The 16334-nt window shown below is 36.0% G+C and overlaps 1 protein-coding gene across 8 annotated transcripts in view; it reads right to left on the bottom strand.

The window, feature by feature from the left end:
• ANO5 (anoctamin 5) overlaps positions 1 to 16334 on the bottom strand; it is a 98408-nt gene that overhangs the window by 41955 nt on the left and 40119 nt on the right. For all 8 annotated transcript variants that reach the window (XM_073808693.1, XM_033862637.2, XM_073808694.1 and 5 more), the window contains 2 exons: positions 7288 to 7401; positions 4232 to 4347 (listed from right to left, as the gene is read on the bottom strand). In XM_073808693.1, coding sequence (XP_073664794.1) covers positions 4232 to 4347; positions 7288 to 7401 — 230 coding nt within the window. The remainder of the gene's footprint in view (positions 1 to 4231; positions 4348 to 7287; positions 7402 to 16334) is intronic.

The raw sequence follows: 16334 nt of genomic DNA, 5'->3' as shown, positions 1-16334 counted from the left end.
GGAAAACTGACTTAGAACAACCAATTCCAAGACATAATGTGTTAAAACAATCAGATTTTAAAACAAACAAACAAGCAAACAAAACTCTCCAAGGCCCCAGGCAAGATGATAAATTAATGTACAAAGGCAAAGAACTTCCTACTAAATGAGGACACACCAGAGGCATTTCCAGTAAGATCAGGAACAAGGCAAAGACACCAACTATTATTCAACATTGTTCTGTAATTATCAACCAATTAATTGAATAAAAGAAAATAATTATAGACATAAGAATTGGTAAAGAAAAGTAAAATATTTCTATTTAAAGATTATATGATAATATACCTCGATAGCCTTAATGAATCAATAAAACTAATTCAATAAAGAATTCATCAGGGCATTAGAATATAAAACTAACACTCAGAAGACAATAACATATAACATGTAAGTAAATACATAATTTATAATAGCAACAAAAATATAAAATACTTAGGATTAAACTTAAGAAAGTTTTATAACTCTATAACACTCCTGAAAAACCCCAAAGTAGGCTTAAACTAAGACATACCTTTCCCTTGACAACTTCTCCTTGATTAGAATGTCTCATCATCAAAATACCAGCCTAGGGCTTCCCTGGTGGCGCAGTGGTTGAGAGTCCGCCTGCCGATGCAGGGCACACAGGACCGGGACATGATGCCCCAGTCCAGGAAGATCCCACTTGCTGCAGAGCAGCTGGGCCCGTGAGCCATGGCCGCTGAGCCTGCACGACCGGAGCCTGTGCTCCGCAACAGGAGAGGCCACAACAGTGAGAGGCCCGCGTACCGCAAAAAAACAACAACAACAAAAAGTACCAGCCTACCTAAGTTAATTTATAAACTTAATTTGATACCCATAAAAATACCAACCATCTTTTTTAGTAACAAGCTAGACAAGTTGATACTAAAGTTTATATGGAAGAATAAACATGTAGAATGTACAAGGAAACACTGAGAGTAAGAGCTATGACGAGGTATTAGCCCAACTAGATATTAAAACATAATAGAGGTAAGCCACTACAATTAAAAGAGCCTTCTGAATCACTTTGCTGCACACCTGAAACTAACACAACATTGCAAATCAACTATACTCTAATATAAAATAAAAATTAAATTAAATAAATAGCCTGCATGGATAGTTAGCTAGATCAACAGAATAGTTGCTTTCATCCAGAAAGCAACTCAACTGCATATAGAAATCTAGCATATGATAAAGGTGGTACCTCAAATCACTGAGGCAATGATAAACATTTTAATAATAGATTTGGGACAAGTAGAATAGAAAGTGCATATTTAACTTTATAAGAAACTGTCAAAGTTGTTTTTTTAAAGTTGCTATACCATTTTGCATTCCCACCACCAATGTTTGAGATTTCAAGTTGTTCCATATCCCTGATAGCACTTATTGTTGCCAATCTTTTAGATTTTAGTTATTCTAGTGTGTGTGTGGTGGCATCTTAATGACATTTTAATTTTTATCCCCTTAGTGAATAAAGATGTTGTACATCTTTTGATGTACTTATTGGCAATCCATAATTATATTCCTTTGGTGATGAATCTTTTATCTTTTGTCCATTTTAAATTTTGTCTTATTATTGAGTTGCGAAAGTTCCTTAAATAAAAGTCCTTTATTGATATGTGTGTTGCAAATGTTTTCTCCAGTCTGTGTTTTGCCTTTTTATTTTTGTAACTGTCTTTTAAAGAGCATACATTTTTAATTTTAATGAAGTTAAATTTATACATTTTTTAAATTGTGCTTTTTGCATTTGATCTGAAAAGTCCATGCCTAACTCCAAACCACATACGATTTTCTCCTATATGTTCTCCTAGAAGTTTTATAGTTGTAACGCTTACAATTAGTTCTCTCATCCATTTCAAGTTAATTTAAATTTTTGTACAGGATAGAAGCAAGATTCACATTTTTCATGTAGATAGCCACTTGTTCTAGCATCATATGTTGAAAGGACTATCCTTTCCCCAATGAATGACCAGGCACCGTTGCTGAAAATCAATTGACTATATATATGTGGATCTATTTCTGGACTCTCCTTTTATTAAAGATTTTTCTTTGGAATAATTTCAAATATATAAAAAAGTTACAAGAATAATTCAAATAATACCCATATATCCTTTAATTCTTTTATTGTAAAAATATTGCTGTGCATTTTATCTCACTTCATATATTATATTTCCCCATATATACATGCCTTTTTCTGAACCACTTGCAAGTAAGTTGGTTGAATATGTACATCATGGTCCTTTACCCTTAAATACTTTATTGTCTATTACTAATAATAAGGATATTACCCTACATAATCACTGAGAAGAAACCTTAGGAATAAGAGCTGTTTTCTGCAGTTCCTCCCTCTGTGATAATATAGTGTTTTCTTTCTTGTCTTTTCGATTACCTAGTTAAAAACTTTACACCTAGCTATCAATTCTTTACATTAAATTGTGTTAAAAATTTAAGTTTATTTAAAAACTTATTTCATTATTGAAATGGAAAAGCAGTATAATTTGCTATAAATGAAAAGTTATAATAATAGGATGAAAAGGTTTAAAATGTTATTAAATTTAAGCTAGATACTGCCATCTGATGGAAAAATCTGAGCTTCCACTTTGTTGTAAAAGAAAATCAGCAAGTGCTAACAAGGTACTGACCTGAGGTGTAATGCATTTGTCTGTATCAAGGTTTATAAGTACAAACCTTTGGGGAATATTTATAGCAGAAACATTTGTAGACAGCTAAATACTCTCAATATATTTTGAACAATGTAAAATATGTAAACCTCATTCTGACAACTTTGCTTTTTTGAAAACATACCATGAAAATATTCTCCAAGGGCACTAATTGTAATAGTGAAAAGTTTGAAACAGCCTAATCTTTTTCAATAGACGAATAGACAAATAAGTTATGCAAAATTTATAATATGGTACCCTGTGTTGTGTTAAAAAGCACAAGATAGATCTGTGTGTACTCAAAGGGAAGTATGCCAATAATATACTATTTAGTGATAAAAGAAAATCTTAGCAAAAAAGTAAATAAAGATTCCTTTGCTCCAGGAAAAAAAAAAAGTGTATGTATTTTACTTCACATGCACATAAAAATAAGACTGAATGGCTATTACCAAATAGCCATAGTTACTTCTGTGGAATTCAATGGAGGTGTAATTTCACTTAAAACTTTGCACATCTCTTTATTGCTTGGAATTTTTTAGATACATGTCCTACTTTTATAATTAAAAAAATTAAATGGCCATTAATCAGAACAATTAAAATATCCATCCAATCAAGAGTTTATATAAAGATTTACAGAAACCACAGTTTATATGCTAGTTGCCTTCTATTTATTCTTAAAAATTTCTCCTCTTATTTGCCTTAAATGAAACTGTTGGAATAACATTTCACTTGGTTTGGATGTAGACATGAAAATCAGTCTCATAAAAAGGAGGCTGTGATGCTGTGCAAGCAGAGCAGTAAAAGCATATCTCACTGAGTAAAAATACTGCTACTAGCAACCAGGGGTCTGTAACCTGATTGTTTCTTTATTGAAATCATAGCAGGAGTCTCCTAACATCCTCTATGCATGTAATATTGTCATGGTTCAAAGCAAGAACCTGCAACCATAGTCTTCTTGCATAGCTAATGAAACTGTCTAAAGAATTGAGATAATAGAACAATTGCCTTCACAGCTTTCTGAGATCAACACACACACAAACATCCATACATGACCTTTCTTCTATCCTCTAAATTCCTAGACGCAGAGGAAAGCAAACAAACAAAAAATTATTGTGTTAAACACTAAGTGCTAACCCCATGCTAAGAAAATATACATATATCATTTAATTATCAAATAACCCCATAAGGAAAGTACTATTGCTATTCCTATTTTACAGATATAAGTCTCATAGAGGTTAAATAACCTGACCATATTTATATGCTTCTAAGAGAAAGAGCTTGGATTTGAACCCCATGTACCTAAATGCTAAGGCCCAACTTCTGAACCATCAAGCTATCTCTGCACTGTGGTTAAGACCATTCTGACAACAGCATTTTGCTCACAAATGAATGACTAAATGGTAGCGTAGATACAAAACTGGGAAGATGGGAAACGTAGTGGGTGAGAATAGTAGTAAAAAGAATGGAATACGATGCCATTGTGAATAAAAACCACATAATCAAGTTTTAATCAGTTTGATTCTGTGTAAGAAACTTACCTAATCAAATTAAAAGGCTGCTCCTTGTAAAAATAGGAAAACCGAGCCCAGTTCTGGCAAAGTGTGTACCTTTCATTGACAGGATTCGGAGGTTCTGATGGCTTCCAATATTGACCCTACAGACACGCAAGAAGAAATTACTGAATGACAAAGCAAAAGACAAGGGTGAATAATGGAACACTGCCTTTATAAAAAGCCTAGTGAATGAGGCAAATGTTCTCTTTCACTTTTCGATTTGGATTTTCATATTCTATTGATGTAAATTACTAAATCATTTAGTGTATTGTAGAGTGTAGTACATTTGCTACACTGTATAATAAATGAAAATAATAGTGCTTTATTTATTAAATTTTCACAGCCAGCTATCTAAAAACACAAGTTAAAGTCTGAGACTTTGGCTTTACTCAAGCTGCTCCTTTGACCTGGAGTCCTCCTTTCATCTCTACTCAAATTCCAACAGTCACAGCTCAGGGATTCCCACAACTGTATAACTGGCTGGGACTTTGGAAATAGGCTGACATTTTTATATTATAGATGGAAAAACTGAACCCCAAGCAAAGTTAAGTGAATGATCCAAAGTCACACAGCTATGACTGGAATCTCCTCTAGGCAATGTGTCTTGTCCTCACTGGCCATCGCTGATAGGTTTCCCAAAGGACTTAAAATATACAACAGACTTTAGCACTTAAAAGCCTCAATATTGTTTCATAAGTTCCTTCCCCATTTTTAGGTACTGAGTAGGCTTATTAATATAAAGTTAATTAGGGCCTAGCAGAGCACTGTCTACACATAGCTGTTCAATATTTTCTCTTGAACTGTTTGCCTAGACAAGTAAACTACTGAAGACAACACTGAGCAAACACCTAATCTAAACTTAAGCACATATGAAAATCTCTATATGACAAGGTATAAGATTTTATATCATCCAGATTCCAAATTTTGTCTTCTTCTCTAGGTTGTCCTACTGAATCTTGAGAAATGAAATAGAAAAAAAGAAAAAAGCTGCCTATTTGCGTATCTTAAAAAAAAAAAAAAGGTTCTTTAAAGCACATAAGAGAAAAATCCAGTACCTAAATCTGTATTCAGGAGAGAAGAAAGGAAAAAAGGTAAAATTAATAGTAAATGATAGTTCTCTGTAGCAAGAGCTCAGTAACACTGATTTTCTAGTGACCGTGGAGGACTCTTCTGGAAGGCTAGATATATGGAGTAAAATTGCTGGTGACTGAGGACAGTTTGGCTTTATGACCTGGTGAGAGTAAGAAAAGAATCAATGCCCTAAAAACAAACAAACAAACAAAAAAATCCTCAAAATCTTCAAAAGAAGAATGAGCCCTTTTGCGAAGAATGATTAACAAAGAATGTGTTGCAGAGTGTTTATTAACTATAGATCTCTCTACTTGATCAAACGCTGTGGCATCATTTAGAATCCATAATCCCCTAGAAGTTCTTTTGCCCCAGGGAAAAGTGTGTGTATGTGTGTATGCGGGGTGGGGTAGTTTCTCTAATACAAGTTAAATTCACCTGAATTGATACTAGTGTTGAGAATTGCCACTCATTTTGAAAAATTCCACTAACATACCAAAGATAATCAACTAACCAATGTTGAACAGACCTAGAGTCAACAGTTAACATACTGTTGAATAAATATTGACAGAGGAAAGCTGGAAAAGAGAGAGATTGGCTTTGGGCTTTTGGAAACCATGACAGCAACATCATTTTCAAAAACATGGGCAGGACTTCCCTGGTGGCACCGTGGTTAAGAATCCACCTGCCAATGCAGGGGACACAGGTTCGATCCGTGGTCTGGGAAAATCCCACATGCAGAGGAGCAACTAAGCCTGTGTGCCAGAACTACTGAGCCTGCACTCTAGAGCCCGGGAGCCACAACTACTGAGCCTGTGTACTGCAACTACTGAAGCCTGCACGCCTAGAAACCCATGCTCCACAAGAAGAAGCCACCGCAATGAGAAACCTACACACTGCAACGAAGAGTAGCCCCTGCTTGCTGTAACTAGAGGAAGCCCACGTGCATCAATGAAGACCCAATGCAGCCAATAAGTAAATAATAAAATTTAAATTTAAAAAAGGGCAATGATTTAGATGCTACTTGTTTAAATAGAAATACCTAGTTCTTTTATATTCCAAAGGAATGTGTTTCTTGAAAAGAGGTCATCATCAAAAAGTCTTTACAAGTATAGCGAGTTAAACAGGAAAAAAGGAAACCAAGGTTCCAGGAGATGATCCAAACTAGTTTATATGTGTTCAGCCAAATAATATCTACTGACAACAGGTGATGAAATTTAAACACTGAATATCCAAAAGGAAAGGTTTCTCTCAGAAACCCCCAGAAACTAGGCTATCTCAGTTGACAAGCCAAGTTTTAGGTTTGGTTGAATGGGTGCACCTTATAAAATGTCACTTCTTTGTTGAACTCAATATTTTTGTACATGATCTGCCAGCCTCAATCCTACTCCAGAATCTCGGTTGTTTGTCTGAATCTTTCTTATGGACTGAAGTCTTTAGCTTTTTTTGCAGTTGTACTTATGCTTTATTTCCCAGAAATTCCTAGTCTGTGAGCTTGGATTCATAGTTGTGTTCCAGTAATACCTAACAGAATTCTTTACATATAATTAAAACCAATTATACATTTGACGAATGAATACATGAATGCATGCAATTTAAGTCCTTTACAACTTAACTTTATAAATAAGAAAAGATTTGATGGATAGAAATTTCCAAAAGTTACGTCCTAAAATATTCTTTTAATAAAACTGCTATTTTCAATATGTGTTCTAAAGAAAATTCATGTGCAAATGTAATAATTTTTAAATGAATTTCCACCGAAATCTCAATGTAGAGAGGTATTAACTATGTGTTTCAGCATAGTTCTCAGCTTGGACCTAGGGAGTCTGTGGGGATTTTCCCAACATGAGCGAGATTAAGCAACCCGTCATAAAACAGGAAGCAAATGGAAGATTCCTTCTCCCAACAAGGCAGCCTCTGAATGTGGGAAAGGGAAAATGGGCTCAGTATTTCAAGACCAAGCACATACTTACATCATGGAGTGGAAAGGCAGATGAATAAGTGTGAGAATTTAGCAGTCTTTCAATCCCAAACCTTTTCTTCCCATCCTCTATGCCAAAAGGACACCGTGAGAGAATATAATAAACCTATAAGGTAAGCATAAAGAAACACACATTTCAGAACTTTATGCTTTCTATATTTTTTTCAAGTCACAATTTAACAGAGTCTACTTTGCCTCAGTACAGGCTCTGATTATGGAAGGAACCTTCCCCTTTTTGTTTGGGGGAAGATGTAGAGGTTGGGGTTGTATGGAGTCACAGGTATTTCACCTCCTGGGTATGAGAGCTCCTTATTCCCTTGGGGAGAGGGGGAATGGGTCATATAAGTTATTTTTCTTCTCCTGTCCCAAGCTCCCCTGGGAGTCCTTTGTACCAGAATTCATACTATAATCAGGGTTTCAAGTTAGAGTCTAATACCACTGCTACTAATAGTTCAGGTAGGATAATATGGAGTAGAATTGACACTTGGCCAAGCTGTCTTGAATACTTTTCATTAATTACTCTGATGTTTTGAATAGGGCCTTTTCTTGATATCAGAATTTATTAACTCAAGATTATCACACCTCTGCAACTACTTTGCAATCATTTACATATTTTTATCAGTTTTTTCCTCCATATAATTTGGGCTTTGTGTCCTCTGCTTTTGTATATTTCTCAATTCAATCTCATCTGTTTTTTTGTCTTGCAGGAACTTTCCAGTATTTCTGCTTTTCTGACTGCTGACTTTGGTCATTTTAGCACTGTTCTATTTTTTTTTCTATTTTTTTTAATCTCAAAAAAAAAGTTTATTTCTAAGGCAGGAGAGAATAGAGGTTAAAAGAATCTTCCCAAGCTGACCATAACTTTTTTTTTTTTTTTTACTTTTTTGGTTCCATAAACTTTATTTTTCCTTTTTTTAAAATATCTTTATTGGAGTATAATTGCCCCACAACGTTGTTAGATTCTCCATATAACAAAGTGAGTCAGCCATACATACACATATATCCCCATATCCCTTCCCTCTTGCATCTCCCTCCCACCCTCCCCATCCCACCCCTCTGGGTGGACACAAAGCACTGAGCTGATCTCTCTGTGTCATACGGCTGCTTCCCACTAGCTATCTAGTCTACATTTGTATATACCCTTCCCCCACCCCGTGTCCTCAAGTCCACTCTCTATGTCCGTGTCTTTATCCCTGTCCTGCCCCTAGATTCCTCAGAAACATTTTTTTTCTTTTAGATTCCATATATATGTGTTAGCATATGGTATTTGTTTTTCTTTCTGACTTACTTCACTCTGTAGGACAGACTCTAGGTCCATCCACCTCACTATAAATAAGTCAATTTCGTTTCTCTTTATGGCTTAGTAATATTCCATTGTATATATGTGCCACATTTCTTTATCCATTCATCTGTCAATGGACACTTAGGTTGCTTCCACGTCCTGGCTATTGTAAATAGGGCTGCAGTGAACATTGTGGTACATGTCTCTTTTTGAATTATGGTTTTCTCAGGGTATATGCCCAGCAGTGGGAATGCTGGGTCATATGGCAGTTCTATTTTTAGTTTTTTAAGGAACCTCCATACTGTTCTCCACAGTGGCTGTATCAATTTACATTCTCACCAACAGTGCAAGAGGGTTCCCTTTTCTCCACAGCCTCTCCAGCATTTGTTTCTTCTAGATTTTTTGATGATGGCCATTCTGACCCATGTGAGGTGATACCTCATTGTGGTTTTAATTTGTACTCCTCTAATGATTAGTGATGTTGAGCATCCTTTTATGTGTTTGTTGGCAATCTGTATATTTTCTTTGGAGAAATGTCTATTTAGGTCTTCTGCCCATTTTTGGATTGCGTTGTTTGTTTTATTGATATTGAGCAGCATGAGCTGTTTGTATATTTTGTAGATTGTCAGTTGCTTCATTAGCAATTATTTTCTCCCATTCTGAGGGTTGTCTTTTTGTCTTGTTTATGGTTTGCTTTGCTGTGCAAAAGCTTTTAAGTTTCATTAGGTCCCATTCGTTTACTTTTGTTTTTATTTCCATTTCTCTAGAAGGTGTGTCCAAAAGGATCTTGCTGTGATTTATGTCATAGAGTGTTCGGCCTATGTTTTCCTGTGAGAGTTTTAGTGTCTCACCTTAAATTTAGGTCTTTAATATATTTTGAGTTTATTTTTGTGTATGGTGTTAAGGAGTCTTCTAATTTCATTCTTTTACATGTAGCTGTCCAGTTTTCCCAGCAATACTTATTGAAGAGGCTGTCTTTTCTCCATTGTATATTCTTGCCTCCTTTATCAAAGATAAGGTGACCATATGTGTGTGAGTTCATCTCCGGGCTTTCTATCCTGTTCCATTGATCTATCTTTCTGTTTTTGTGCCAGTACCATACCGTCTTGATTACTGTAGCTTTGTAGTATAGTCTGAAGTCCAGGAGCCTGATTCATCCAGCTCCGTTTTTCGTTCTCAACATTGCTTTAGCTATTCGGGGTCTTTTGTGTTTCCATACAAATTGTGAAATTTTTTGCTATAGTTCTGTGAAAAATGCCAGTGGTAGTTTGATAGGGATTGCACTGAATCTGCAGATTGGTTTGGGTAGTAGAGTCTTTTTCACAATGGTGATTCTTCCAATCCAAGAACATGGTATATCTCTCCATCTGTTTGTATCATCTTTCTTTCATCAGTGTCATAGTTTTCTGCATACAGGTCTTTTGTCTCCTTAGGTAGGTTTATTCCTAGGTATTTTATTCTTTATGTTGCAATGGTAAATGGGAGTGTTTCCTTAATTTCTCTTTCAGATTTTTCATCATTAGTGTATAGGAATGCAAGAGATTTCTGTGCGTTAATTTTGTATCCTGCTACTTTACAAAATTCACTGATTAGATCTAGTGGTTTTCTGGTAGCATCTTTAGGATTCGGTATATATAGTATCATGTCACCTGAAAACAGTGACATTTTAACTACTTCTTTTCCGACTTGGATTCCTTTTACTTCTTTTTCTTCTCTGACTGCTGTGGCTAAAACTTCCAAAACTATGTGGAATAATAGTGGTGAGAGTGGGCAACCTTGTCTTGTTCCTGCTCTTAGTGGAAATGGTTTCAATTTTTCACCATTGAGAACAATGCTGGCTGTGGGTTTGTCATATATGGCCTTTACTATGTTGAGGTAAGTTCCCTCTATGCCTACTTTCTGGAGAGTTTTTATCATAAATGGGTGTTGAATCTTGTTGAAAACTTTTCTGCATTGATTAAGATTATCATATGGCTTTTATCCTTCAGTTGGTTTATATGGTGTATCATTATGATTGATACGTGTATATTGAAGAATCCTTGCATTCCTGGGATAAACCCCACTTGATCATGGCGTATGATCCTTTTAATGTGCTGTTGCATTCTGTTTGCTAGTATTTTGTTGAGGATTTTTGCATTTATGTTCATCAGGGATATTGGCCTGTAGTCTTCTTTTTTTGTCACATCTTTGTCTGGTTTTGGTATCAGGGTGATGGTGGCCTCACAGAATGAGTTTGGGAGTGTTCCTCCCTCTGCTATATTTTGGAAGAGTTTGAGGATAGGTGTAGCTCTTCTCTAAATGTTTCATAGAATTCGCCTGTGAAGCCATCTTGTCCTGGGCTTTTGTTTGTTGGAAGATTATTAATCACAGTTTCAATTTCAGTGCTTGTGATTGGTCTGTTTATATTTTCTATTTCTTCCTGGTTCAGTCACAGAAGGTTGTGCTTTTCTAAGAATTTGTCCATTTCTTCCAGGTTGTCCATTTTATTGGCATATAGTTGCTTGTAGTAATCTCTCAGGATCCTTTGTATTTCTTCAGTATCAGTTGTTACGTCTCCTTTTCCATTTCTAATTCTATTGATTTGAGTCTACTCCCTTTTTTCTTGATGAGTCTGGCTAATGGTTATCAATTTCGTTTATCTTCTCAAAGAACCAGATTTTAGTTTTATTGATCTTTGCTATTGTTTCCTTCATTTCTTTTTCATTTATTTCTGATCTGATCTTTACGATTTCTTTCCATCTGCTAACTTTGGAGGTTTTTTGTTCTTCTTTCTCTAATTGCTTTAGGTGTAAGGTTAGGTTGTTTATTTGAGATGTTTCTTGTCTCTTGAGGTAGCATTGTATTGCTATAAACCTCCCTCTTAGAACTGCTTCTGTTGCATCCCATAGGTTTCGGGTTGTCGTGTCATGTTTTCATTGTCATTTGTTTCTAGGTATTTTGATTTCCTCTTTGATTTCTTCAGTGATCTCTTGGTTATTCAGTAGCTTTTTTCCTGTAATTGATATCGAGTCTCATAGCATTGTGGTCAGAAAAGATACTTGATACAATTTCAATTTTCTTAAATTTACCAAGGCTTGATTTGTGACCCAAGATATGATCTATCCTGGAGAATGTTCCATGAGCACTTGAGAAGTAAGTGTATTCTGTTGTTTTTGGATGGAATGTCCTATAAATATCATTTAAGTCCATCTTGTTTAATGTGTCATTTAAATTTTGTGTTTCTTTATTTATTTTCATTTTGGATGATCTGTCCATTGGTGAAAGTGGGGTGTTAAAGTCCCCTACTATTATTGTGTTACTGTCGAGTTCCCCTTTTATGGCTGTTAGCACTTGCCTTATGTATTGAGGTGCTCCTATTTGGGTGCATAAATATTTACAATTGTTATATTTTCTTCTTGGATTGATCCTTTGATCATTATGTAGTGTCCTTCTTTGTCTCTTGTAATAGTCTTTATTTTAAAGTCAATTATGTCTGATATGAGAATTGCTACTACAGCTTTCTTATGATTTCCATTTGCATGGAATAACTTTTTCCATCCCCTCAATTTCAGTCTCTATGTGTCCCTAGGTCTGAAGTGAGTCTCTTGTAGACAGCATATATACGGGTCTTGTTTTTATATCCATTCAGCCAGTCTATGTCTTTTGGCTAGAGCATTTAATCCATTTACATTTAAGATAATTATCAATATGCATGTTCCTATTAATTACCATTTTCTTAATTGTTTTGGGTTTGTTATTGTAGGTCTTTTCCTTGTCCTGTGTCTCCTGCCTAGAGAATTTCCTTTAGCATTTGTTGTAAAGTTGGTTTGGTGGTGTTGAATTCTCTTAGCTTTTGCTTGTCTGTAAAGGTTTTAATTTCTCCTTTGAATCTGAATGAGATACTTGCTGGGTAGATGAATCTTGGTTGTAGTTTTTTTCCCTTTCATCATTTAAATATGTCCCGCCACTCGCTTCTTGCTTGCAGAGTCTCTGCTGAAAGATCAGCTGTTAACCTTATGGGGATTCCCTTGTGTGTTATTTGTTGCTTTTCCCTTGCTGCTTTTAATATTTTTCCTTTGTATTTAATTTTTGATAGTTTGATTAATATGTGTCTTGGTGTGTTTCTCCTTGGCTTTATCCTGTATGGGACTCTCTGCGCTTCCTGGAGTTGACTGAGTATTTCCTTTCCCATATTAGGGAAGTTTTCAACTATAATCTCTTCAAATATTTTCTCAGTCCCTTTCTTTTTGTCTTCTTCTTCTGGGACCCCTATAATTTGAATGTTGTTGTGTTTAATGTTGTCCCAGAGGTTTCTGAGACTCTCCTCAATTCTTTTCATTCTGTTTGTTTATTCTGCTCTGCAGTAGCTATTTCCACTATTTTATCTTCCAGGTCACTTATCCATTCTTCTGCCTCAGTTATTCTGCTATTGATTCCTTCTAGAGAATTTTTTTTTTTTTTTTTTGGCTGCATTGGGTCTTTGTTGCTGTGCACACGTTTTCTCTAGTTGCAGTGGGTGGGGACTACTCTTCGTTGTGGTGCGTGGGTTTTTCATTACGGTGGCTTCTCTTGTTGTGGAGCATGGGCTCCAGATGCATGGGCTTCAGTAGTTGCATCACACGGGCTCAGTAGTTGTGGCTCGCGGGCTCTAGAGCACAGGCTCAGTAGTTGTGGCACACTGGCTTAGTTGCTCCATGGCATGTGGGATCTTCCCGGACCAGGGCTCGAACCCGTGTCCCCTGCATTGGCAGGCGGATTCTTAACCACTGTGCCACCAGGGAAGCCCCCCTTCTAGAGAAATTTTTATTTCATTTATTGTGTTGTTCATCATTGTTTGTTTGTTCTCTAGTTCTTCTAGGTCCTTGTCAAACATTTCTTGTATTTTCTCCATTCTATTTCCAAGATTTTGGATCATCTTTACTATCATTACTCTGAATTCTTCTTCAGGTAGACTGCCTACTTCCTCTTCATTTGTTTGGTTTGATAGGTTTTTATCTTGCTCCTTCATCTGCTGTGTGCTTCTCTGTCTTCTGATTTTGCTTAACTTACTGTGTTTGGGGTATCCTTTTTGCAGGCTGCAGGTTTGTAGTTCCCATTATTTTTGGTGTCTGCCCGGAGGGGACTGGTGCATGTGTTCTGGTGGATGAGGCTGGATCTTGTCTTTCTGGTGGGCAGGACTGCGTCCAGTGGTGTTTTGGGGTGTCTGTGAACTTATTATTATCTTAGGCAGCCTCTCTGCTTATGGGTGGGGTTGTGTTCCTGTCTTGCTCATTGTTTGGCGTGGGGTGTCCAGCACTGGAGCTTGCTGGTCATTGAGTGGAGCTAGGTCTTAGCGTTGAAACAGAGATCTCTGGGACATCTCTCGCCAATTGATATTATGAGGTCTCTGGTGGTCCAATGTCCTGCACTCGGCTCTCCCACCCCAGAGTCTCAGGCCTGACACCCGGCCAGAGTACCAAGACCCTGTCAGCCACACGGTCAGGTACATGGAGAGTTTCGTGCCTTTTGGGAAGTCTGAGGTCTTCTGCCAGTGTTCAGTAGGTGTTCTGTAGGAGCTGTTCCACATGTAGATGTGTTTGATGTATTTGTGGGGAGGAAGGTGATCTCCACATCTTACTCCTCCACCATCTTGAAGGTCCTTCTTCTTAGCACTGTTTTAGATATACTTCTCTTCGCCTCCCCTTTTAAATATTTTATTGTTTAAGGAATTGTTTATTGCAATGTTTGTCACCCTTGACAAACATTAGATAATCATCATTATTTAATCTGGTTATTCATTTTAAGGGCAGTTTAATATTATGTCTTGGTAAATAAATGATACTTTATACAAAATCGTTTTGATTTTTATAAATAATGTGATAAATATTAACTATTTTACATACTTTGGATTATTTCCCTAGGAAAGATTCACCAAAAAGATTCTCCAAAAATAACTCTGTACTGGGGAGCTAACAAAGTGGAAAATTTTACTCTTCCAAATATTAAGACTTATTATAAAGCTATGGTAATAAATACAGCATGATGTTGTCAAACAAAAACAAATCCAAACTTAGGAAAGATTTTAATGATTACTGCAAGAGGATGAGGGGAACTGTTGCAATAGAGAGATCTGGGAACATCTGAAAAGCCAAGCATAAAACGACTTCTTTTATAGGGAGAAGTAAGCCAAGTTCAGGAAGTGTCTTTCTTTGTGTTAAGGAAGGGCTAGTCTACATGCCAACATTGGCTAAGGTTGAGGGTGCAGCAAAGTTTAGGGTCTTTTGGGGAAGTAAGTTCAACTGAATTTTGGTTAATTTACCTAACAGTCCTTTGTTTCCAGGGATCAATGAGGAAACATAGTTCAGCTAACCATTTATGAAACAAAGAATGGGAATGTGTCTAATGTTTATCACTATAAAGTAATAATGAAAGGAAGAAATTGTAAGGGTAAATATAGATCTAATATACTACTCAGCCACAAAAAAAGAAGTCAATTTTGCCATTCACAACAACATGGATGGACCTGGGGGGTATTATTCTTAGTGAAATAAGTCAGAGAAAGACAAATACTGTAAGTTATCACTTACAGTAGAATGTGATATGTATAAACTAAAAAATAAAATAAATGAATGAACATAACAAAACAGAAACAGATTCACAAAGATAGAGAACAAACTAGTGGTTACCAGTGCGGAGAGGGATGGAGGGAGGGGTGAGATAGGGATAGGGAATAAGAGGTACAAACTACTATGAACAAAATAAATAGGATACATGGATATATTGTACAGCACAGGGAATATAGCCAGTATTTTATAACTTTAAATGGAGTATAATCTGCAAAATTATTGAATCACTATGTTGTACAAAAAAAAAATGCCTAGTACATAGTAAGTTCTATTTAAGTGTTTGCTATTATTAACAGTAAGAGTATTTTAAGGAATCTCAAAATTATTTTGCACATTTGCAGGGTGACTGGATTAAGTATATACTTGCAAATATGATTACTTTAAGACGAATACAAATTTGGATACATGAGTTTGGTATATGTTAAAATGTATCAATAAGAAAGAAAGAAAGAAAGAGAGAGAGAGAGAGAGAGAGAAAGAAAGGGAGAGAGAGAGAGAGAGAGGGAGGGAGGGAGGGAGGAAGGAAAGAAGGAAGGAAGGGAGAAAGACAGAGAAAGAAGAAAGAGAGTAAAGAAAGATGGAGGGACGGAGGAAGGAAGGAAAGAACTGAAATTTCCCTGGTGCCAAATCTTAGAGCATTTCCTTTAGAGAACTTGTAATTATAAATTCTTTTTCTCTTCTCTTTGAGATGTATGTAAATATTTTTAAAAGCTAAATAAGCCTCTTGCCAGTTTCATAACTCAGGAGAGTTTTTCTTAAGTTTTCCAGGAACCACCTCTTTTAAATGTAAACATCAAGAAAGATAACATCCCCGTTTCCTTGGCTCTATGGGAGTGTAGTCTAGGCACCTGGTTCCAAGCTGTAACTACCTACTCCACATAGATATATGAGAAGTTTTTATTTTTATTATTATTAATTGGGATAGAGACAACTAATACTGATGAACACTTCAATTAGCAGATGAATTTAGAATAAATTATGTGGCAAACAGTGCTGTCAAGTCAAACAGGGGGGTTATCTATGAATATTCTTTAAGTCATATAGGGAAGGGTGGTTCTTTGCAGTAAGCGGTTTTACAGAACAAGAAGAGTGGGAGATTTTTTTTAATTGTCCCGATTTTCTGGGAACAGAACTCAGTCAAAGTTCAACATTGTCAGTATGGATACAAAAACA

This window comes from Tursiops truncatus, chromosome 8, assembly GCF_011762595.2.
Source record: "Tursiops truncatus isolate mTurTru1 chromosome 8, mTurTru1.mat.Y, whole genome shotgun sequence".
Lineage (NCBI taxonomy): Eukaryota > Metazoa > Chordata > Mammalia > Artiodactyla > Delphinidae > Tursiops > Tursiops truncatus.
Note: the sequence above shows the minus strand (reverse complement) of the source record. Positions and strands in the feature narration are given on the sequence as shown.